At 44.3% G+C, this 9203-nt stretch overlaps 1 protein-coding gene across 2 annotated transcripts in view; it reads left to right on the top strand.

The window, feature by feature from the left end:
• ABHD5 (abhydrolase domain containing 5) overlaps window positions 1100-9203 on the top strand; it is a 29514-nt gene continuing 21410 nt past the window's right edge. The window contains exon 1 of one of the 2 annotated variants that reach the window (XM_021387754.1): window positions 1100-1252. In XM_021387754.1, the coding sequence (XP_021243429.1) occupies window positions 1149-1252 (104 nt within the window). In that variant the 5' untranslated portion in view covers window positions 1100-1148. Of the gene's footprint in view, window positions 1253-4283; window positions 4395-9203 lie in introns of those variants that run through there. The other variant, XM_021387755.1, reaches the window with a different exon arrangement.

Below are 9203 nucleotides of genomic sequence, written 5' to 3'. Positions count from 1 at the left end.
AGGCGCTCAAGGCCAGGTTGGATGGGGCCCTGGGCAGCCTGATCTGGTGGGTGGCAGCCCTGCCCATGGCAGGGGGTTGGCACTGGGTGGGCTTTAAGGTCCCTTCCAACCCAAACCATGTGGTTCTATGACTATAATTCTATGATTCTAGGAAATGATTGTGTGTAACACATGCATATTCCATGCTTAAATCTTACTTATGAGATTTCAGTGTATTATTCCACTGAAATGAAGAAGAAATCACAGCATTCAGGGCTATTGTTTCAGGCTGTTTGTGAATTCGAGAGAGCATAACTGCAAATGTTTGCCAGTGATCATATACTTCTGCATTCAGAGATATTTGTATTTTCAGTAAATAAAATATTTGAAACAACAATAACTCTCCAGAGAAATGTTTGATTGCAAAATCACTGTCACACAGCTAAAGAAACTTTAGCTGAGATTGTGAAATCTTAACAATCACTGTTTGTTAAAAATGCAGAATGGTTTTAGCCGGGCATAATCCCAGCTATTACCGGATTGCCATTACAACTTTTATCAAAGATTTCAGACACCAAACAATACAGTAATCAGTCTTCCAGCTGCTCTTCTGACGTGTCTCAGGGAAAATTTGCCTCTTACACATGCAAACAAACACAAATGATCAACTCGAAAATCCAGTGCTGATCTCTGTGGGCTGAGGCTCCTGTTTGGGGTCTGGGCACTCCCCTGCTACAGTGCGTTGAAGGTAGAACAGAGGTTTTGCTGCCTTTCTGATGGACGCGCGCTGTTCGCTCCCGCGGTTGCGTTCAGCAGCAGGGGCAGAAGCTCACGGAGCTGCTATTGATCTATCACGCACCGTGCTCAGACTGACAGCTCCAAAACGCTTCTGAGGACGGGTAGAACCTCCCCCCTGGCTCGCCCAGAGCTCTCCGCCCCTCTCACAAGCAGGACGGTGCCGTGCGGGAACCTGGCCCGCCAAGGCCGACGCCCGGCGCCTCGCGGCCCCGGAGGCGCGTCCCCGCCTCTCCCCCCACCCCAGGCGGGCTCGTCCCCGCGCGCCGCTCTAGCCGCCGGCGGCCGCCCCGCTCTATGGTGTGGGTGGCGGTGGCGGGGATGACGCAAGGCGGCGACGGCGGCGGGCGGGGAGGCGGAGGGAGGGGCGCGTGATGGCCGGTGCCGCCGTCGCGCTGTCCCTCGCCGCGCTGCCGGCCGCCGCCCCGCTGCCAGCTCCCGCCGCCGCCATGGCCGAGGAGGAGGCCTCCAGCGAAAGGTGAGTGGGGCGGGGGGGGGGGTCTATAGGCTCCTGCGGCTCTGTGCGTGCTGCTGCCGCCCGCCCCGCCCGCTCCCGCCAGCGGCGGACATGTCTGCCAGCTTCGCGCTGCCGCCGCCGCAGCCCGGCCGCCCGGCCGCTGTCCGCCTGGGTGCGGTGCGCACAGCCTGCCGCCGTGTGAGCCTCGGTGCGGGGGGCCGAGGGCACAGCTGGGAATGGCAAAGCCGTGTGCTGGTTGTCTGTCTTTCCCTTCGTCTGGAGCTGGACAGCTAGCTCAGCTCTCTGCACTAACTTCTTTCGTTTCTCTGTCCCGAGATACGCTCGAACCAAAGTAACTGCCGCGCGTCGGCCTGGCCTGTGCTTGACATACGTCTAATTCTGCGTGTAACTTCTGACGCGCACCTCAGCGTATCGCTGCATTACAGCTGCTCATCACTCCGCTGTCTGATATGAAATAGCCCCACGCAACATCTTATGTTACACAGGCCCACACGGCATCTTTTGCCCGTGTGCACAAGTGGTTCCGTAGCAATCACCTCAGTGCCCTGCTCTGCTGTCCGTCTGTTGTTTACTGCCGTACGCCTTCTCATTCCCACTGTTTGAATTCTATCTCTCTGTACTCTTCAGCTTTCAAGGCAGAGCTGGTTTTTTTTTACCCATCCGTTGCCCCATCTATATTTTCTTCCCTCCTATTTCCCACTACAGAATATCCTATCTGTGTATCTGCTTTATTCATATAACATATCTCTGCAGGTCTCTTACTCTTTTATGGTTCTAGCCCCAAAATTACTTGAACAGAATGTCTGTCTGTGCTGTAGTCACACATGTGCTGTATCCCCTCTATCGGATGTGTAGGTGTGCTCCGTATGTGCTTTTTATACACATTTTTCGTAATTCTTTGTCTTTTAAACGAAGAATCTTTCTCCCTTTTTTCATGATATAGTCTTTTTTTTTTTTTTTGGGGGGGGGGGGAATTCCACTTAAAATTCCTTAACTTGCATGACAGTTGTGCTGTGCATTCGTGACTTTATATCCATGATGTTGCTGTTGCATGTTGTCATGTTATATGTCTGTTCCATTGCCTTTCCAGACTGTCAGCATTCTCTGCCTTGTCCTCTGTTTAGTCTTTTTTTCCAGCCTCTGGATTTGATATTTCATCCCAGATGATTTGCCAACTCGGTCTGAGCGGAACTGGGCTATGTATGTTTTCCAAACTCCCTGTTACACCTTTACAACCGTATACATACTGTTCTCTTTTCAAGTATGAACTTAAAAGCGTTCTCTTTTCAGCATTATGCAGTTTGACCTAATCTGTAACTCTGCTATTTCTTCCTTTCCTAAAACTTAGAATAGATTTTTCTTTAATAACACAGATTTTTTTTTTCCACCTTCTGCATTGTTACACATCTGAGACCTCGGTTCCATTCTTGGTTCTGTGTTCTTTCTTATCCATTCACATTCATAAAATACACCTCATTTGTAAAGCCTCTTGTTGATGATTTACAGGTTTTGTGAGTAAGAGCCTTAAAATAGCCCTGCCCCAACTTGTTGTGTTTATATGATTCATTCAGCGCATTAGCCTGAACTGTATTAGCTGCCCTGTGTGATCACACGAAGTACTGAGTGCTGTTAAGGGAGTGCCAAGCGCCCCGAACTGCAGTAACCTGCCAAGGTTGTGGGAGTGTAACATGACATGATCTGGAGGTAGGGTACATCATAGGCTACATTTTCAGAGAGTATTTTGACAAGTTTCTTGTCATGATGTACACAGCTGGATAGCTTTTAAACAGACTTGGTTTTCAGGAAGCTGTCAGTGTCCCCTGCTGAACAATCAGGCCATTTAGTTGCAGAGTTTTTCAGGGTAAGCTTCCAATTCAGTAAAGACTTCTGAGTCTTCTAGGACTTCTAGGAACAAAATCTAATGTTTATTTTCCATGAATTCAGAAAGTGTGTTAGCTATGATGGAATGTTAGCATTCTAGGTTGTTGGCCTGTTTCTAGTTATAGCCAAAATTAGCATTTCTGCTTCTTCTCATGTTGAGCAAACTTGGTATCTAGAGGAAATTTGTAAATGAGTGAAATATGTTAAGTACTTTTGGATTTAAAGCTTTGTAGCAGTGAGAGGAAGGCTTACTATATGCCATTAAAACCCTAAATGATAAATACGAAGTTTACCTGCTTGGAAAAAAAAACTGTGTGACTCACTTTGCTATGCAACATGTTCTGTTGGTTGAAATCTAGTAACTGCCTAAGCGTGGTGAAGACAGAACAGCAGTGGCTCGGTTACTTTATAGGTCTTGACTGAAGGAAAGGTACTCATGAGGTTGTCCTAAGGTAGAGTGAGAAGTTTAACTAGACAAATGTTTTGCCCTCCACTGTGGAAGTGATGGCTTGCTTAGCACATCACCTTCTCAGGGTGCCCAAACTTGTTCACAGCCTTGAGCCTTCTCTGTGTAAGTTGCAGAAGCAGATTTCTTCCTGTGAGGCAAACAGCTACACTAATCCTTCTGCTACTATTGAGCTCTGAATTCAGCAGAACTGTTTATAGCTTACAATGTGACTGGTATTAGCAGCTAAGAAATACATGTGCATATTTGAAAATGGAACCCCCTACAGAATAGCTTTTTCCCGTTCTGAGATAAGTGGAATAACTTTCTTTAAAACGAAGAAATTAGTGAAATGTCAGTTTGCTTGTGTGTGGTCTGTAGTCTTACAAAAAATTACTTGGAGAAATATGTAAGGACCATACACTGTAAGTATTACTACAACACTAGTAATCACAATTAGTTTTTCATTATCATTCAAGCTTGTTTGCATTTTGATTCTTTGGGTATGCGATTTAAATGCAGAATTCTTTCTATGGGGTTGAAGTGAGCCGCTTGATGAAATAAAAGAGAATGATTTATCGGGTTTCATAGAGCCTATGCTTGAGTAAGATGGCTCACAGTGATATCATACAGATATATTAAAGCCTATGCTGGTTACATCATCTAGCTTTTAAATGCAGGTGGACTGCTGAAAGCCCATTTCTACTTTCTTTCCTTGGTGAAAGGAGACTCTTTCTAAAGGCCTGTCCTACAGCACACGTGACTAACAGCAGGTCTGGGACCTACAGCCTCCGTCTTTACCGAGACAATGAAAATGTAAGTGCTCTGTGAGAAGCGTGTGCAGAAAGAAGTTAAAGAATGTTTGCTTCCTCTTTTATGATTTTGTCTTTTCAGTGATAGGGTTGTGTCTGTCATAGCTTCAGTGCTTAGTGCCTTTTGCATTACATTTGTATGCTCATCTGAAAGCGTGTGTGTGTGAGGTTTTCAAGTGTCCGTAGGATTGCTTGAGTTTTTTTTATCCTTGTATGAATTTGGGAAGGGAATGTCTGCGGTTATCAGGAAGATCTCTCTTAACAAAAGGGTCATGGCAGTGTGTGCCCTGTCCCTGCACAAGGAGGAATCTCCTCTCAGTGTCCCCTTCGGAGGCTTCATTAGCACATTATGGAATAGAACAAGGATGTTCTGCTTTTCCAGTCTAGCATATATAAGTAGATGATTTGTTCCACTCTTTTTATGCAGTATTGACTACTTTTTGGATTTCTTTGTTTATTGGAGATTCCTTGACTCATGTTTAGGACAGACATTTAAAGAATAATTTCTCTGTGACGTACTTATCATTGTGAAGTGGATTTTCAGGTAGACGTGCTTGTACGCTTACCTACTCCCTTTCAAGTGCCCTTAGCGTAGCAGGAAATGAGGTGATAGGTCTGCTGGCATGCAGCTGTTGGAGAACCACAACGCTGGCCAAGATCTTTGCATGAAGTTGGGCCCTAGGTTTCTTTCACAGTTTAGCAAGGCTTAAATAGCACAAGTTGGACACTGCACAGTAAAGGTTTTTTGCTCCACTCTTCCAGAAACTTGTTCTTAGGAGAAAGATGACACCAGCACTCTCCAGAAAGCTGCAGAAGGTCTTTCCCCCTCTTTTCAAGCATCACTGAAGTTTTTCAGTGGTTTCTTTCCAATCGGGAAGCACTGGCTCCCACCAACAACACCAACTGTCGCTACCAGGCCTGACCACCATCCCAGGGTTAAGGTGTGTTACTTGTTACTTGTGTTTGGTGCATCCAATACATGGTTCTACTATTATCAAAGAATGTAAACTTTTAGTGGCTTGCCTGGAGCTTCCTGTCATAGAAGATCTCATTCTTCTTCAGTGATTATCTGACTGAGTCATCTGTTATGACAGAAATCCCTTATAAAAAATCTTACTGGGTCTGTCAGTCATCTGGTTGCATTCCTTACAGCTGAGAAGGAAAATGGGAAGTGCTGGGAGAAAAACAGTAATTATACAATAGCTTTTAATTTACGTTTAGGATGTTACTGGCTGGGGGTCAAGCAGGTTGAAGACTCGGCATTAGAAAGCCTGCTGCTAAGTGTGGAAAAGCAGAGACTTGCCAAGTGTCAAGAAACAACTGTAGTCTAGGAGTTACCTAAGTGGCATTACAGTACCTGTCAGTGAGGAGAACTGTAGCCTTGTGGAAATGAAAGTGGGGCCACAAATCCAGATGTGTGAGCAGCTGTGGAGCTGCTGCTGGATTGACTGTGGTATTGATTACTGTGGATCTTTGTCTGATCACAAACTTTTGCCAGGATTGCATAGTTTTGGCTATGCTCTAAGCTTTTTAGAGCCTGCTAGAAGACTGGTGCTGTACCAGAGCTTGTTTATTTTATTTGGGTTAATTGGACCATACTCTATAGGCCCCATTAGAGACTACTCCCCTGAAAAGAGCCGTGTCTGCATCAGGAGAATCCCTGCAATCTGCAAATTTTCTGAATATTAATGAGAGAATCAGAACTTGCTTGGTTGATAAATTATTAAAGAAGCTTCTTTTTTTTCCCTCTCATATTTGTCTTTTGCTAACATTGTTTGTTGAGGAAATTTTAATTCTCTTATTTTATAACTTTTGAGTATTTTCTTGCAACTCTGATCTTTCAGAATAGGTTTTTCTCCATAATTTGTATTGGCTGCCAGAGAGAAGAGGGCATGGAAGGAAAGGTGAGTGTCTGAGTTTACACTGGCACTTAAAGATCTAGATGAGAAGTTGAACAGCAAGGGAGAGGTCATTGGAGAAGAGAGATTTGTGAGTCAGTGAAGCTGTGTAATGAAATGAGGTCACTCTGGAATAAGGTTAAGAGGGTAAAAGAGGAGGATTTTAAGGGTAAAACCTTGAGTGACACTAAGAAACTATGGTGAGGAATGGTGGAGTAGGAAAGTGCTCTGAATGTGTTGTAGTTGAAAACTCAGGGTCATATGAGACTACAGAAAGGAGAGGAAAATAAAGCCCCAGAAATGTTTTCCGTAATAAAACATGCACAAGGGTCTGTGGCCATTGAGAAAGTCCAGTCATATATTGAAGCAGGAGAAAGGTATTGCAGTGAGGAAGGAAAAAAGAAACGGAGTAGGTCAGTGCTGTGGCAGAAGTTTCTTTCTTGATTACATTTAGTATAAGTTATACTGAACCTAAAGGCTTATTAATTATATCACATCTGTCCATAAAGGGACATTTGATGCAGTGGCTTTTTAAACTTGCTTTCTTAGCTCTTTCTAAGATTACTTACACATTTTATTTATTTATTTTTGACACCTGAAGTGTTTGCAGTGTGGCATGTATATGAAAGATTCTTTCAGGAGGAAGGGAGGGCTTGTGCACTTCTAAGAGTTACCTAAAAAGGCATCCTGAGATGCCAGTTCTTGAAATTTGGCGTAGGTAATGTAGGCACCGGAGGTGGCTGTGGTAAAGGAGCACAATGTAGAAGCTGTTTTAATGGTATGCAGTGAAACAATGCGTCTTCAGTGTGTGCTTACGCTCAAGTGGAGACGGGCTTTGTGCTGTGAGCGTGGTTTGCGTAGAGTGTGTTTGGAGGGAAGGAATCATGTGCTTCAGGTAGTCTTTTATATATGTTTCTTGTGTGGCTCTTTATGGAAAAATAATCATACCCATGTCCTGTCTAAGTTGTTACCTAAATTGTGCATATACAGTATGGGATATAAACAAAAGATAAAAAGGGTAGAGTGTGGATGGGCAATGGTGCAGATTTATGAGGTGGTTGTTATGTACAGATCTTGTTACTACTCTGTCTCCAACTCAGCAACAGTCTGAAATGCAGGCATCTGACATGGGAGGTATTAGAAGGCTGACAAGTAAGGTTTAAATAGTATTTCAATGTTGAGGTTATGCAATATCTGAAGGGCAGTGGGAGTACATCAGTAGGTGGGTGAATAAAATGGAAGTAGCAGAAAGTTACGTAATATCTGAAGGACACCAAGAGACATGGTTTTCTTTATTTCATTATACATTTATTCCCAAATTCTTCATGCAATGTGCCTTATGATGTTTGTGAAAACAGCTGACAACCATGTCACTGCCCTGTCCTATCAGATGTGCATTTTCTGTGGAGGAGGTGGGGGGGGTGTAGGTCCTCGCTGGCAGCGGAGCTGTGTTGCACACACAGTCTCTGTCACAAGGTGTAGCAGCTTTCCTGCAGCCAGCAAGGTTACGTGTGCCTGAGGTGCAGCCTGAATGCTCAGGTCGCTCAAGTGCGTTTAAACAGTGTGGTCAACTTCGGCATCACTAAAATAGCCAGAAAATGCTCATCATTTATCATTTCACCTTATCTACATACCCTGGTTAATTCTTGCAGGTGGTAGTCCTGCGTAGCACTGCTAATGTAAATAGAGACGGGAATAGCATTTGCTTCTGTATTTTTACACTGGTTTTGATGTCGGCTGTTCTGGACACAGAGTTCAAATTGCAGTCAGTACAGGAGGAATGCATTGTTTTTCCCTCTGACCTAATGTGGCAATATTCTGCAATAACCTACCATGGGCTGTTTGTTGAAACAGAGCTGGGATACATTACATTTCCTAGAAATATTCTGCAGAGCTTCTCAAAACATTCTATTTTAATGATACTGAAGTATCCAAGAATTTCACAACATCTAATTGCATGGAATGTCTTTGGCTCGATGTTCGTCTAAACAGAATTCATATGCAGGCTTATGTCATCTGAGGGGAAAAAATACTTCCCTTTTAACCCACTCACAGCACTTCAGTACATTTTTTGTCACATCATGAAAATGGTAGGCAGGCTTCTGTTAAAGGATCCGGTATTTTCTTCCTATGCCACATCCTAATTCTTGCTTCTGAGTCTTGCCTTCACAGTATGTGCCTCAAGCACTTTCTCTGTGGACTGCAGCGTTCTTTGATCATGCTGTGCCTATGAAATGGAATATGGGGGAAAAAAAAACAAAAAACAAAAAAAAAGAAAAAACAAAAAACCAAAAAAACCCTGATATTTGTCTGCAATTACCAGAATGTAATTTTTGTCCTTGGAACACTTCATTCAAATTGCTGTTATGGCCACTGCATCTGACTTCTGCTGCACATGCAGAAGCTCTGCCCCTGGATGGAGAGTGCTCGCAGTGACAGTTCTTGCACGTGCATTGTGTATGCTTGAATGGTTCCGCATGCATTCCTCTTGCTCAGAAAATGGAAGTGCGGAGGGACATGCTGCACTGTGGGGGCAGGAAGGAAAGGTTCCTGAAGTTGGTTACGCAGTTAAAGTTCTCCTGAAGCCGTATCCCCAGTGTTGTTCCTGAGACATCCCTGTCCAGTTAAGTCCAAACTCATTGAGGTCGTATTTTGCTGTCTGCCGGTGGCCTCTCTGACCTTAAAGTTTGCCATCCTCCACCTTGCCTGACCTGGGCCTTTTTTTTTCCACCCTACTTGTGCATAGGTCTGCTGGTTAACTGCTTCACTTCCCCAGCAGCTGGGTCTCTGTAATTATTGGTCTTAAAACATAGTTTCTTCTCAAGCATAGTTTCTTTTCAAGCATCAACCCCAAAATGTGATTGAATTGAGTGGGCGGAATGCTGAGCTTTTAGAAGTGGCCTGCTGGCAGCCAC

The sequence above is a fragment of the Numida meleagris genome, chromosome 2 (genome assembly GCF_002078875.1).
Source record: "Numida meleagris isolate 19003 breed g44 Domestic line chromosome 2, NumMel1.0, whole genome shotgun sequence".
Lineage (NCBI taxonomy): Eukaryota > Metazoa > Chordata > Aves > Galliformes > Numididae > Numida > Numida meleagris.
This window is presented reverse-complemented; position numbering and strand designations above follow the sequence as displayed.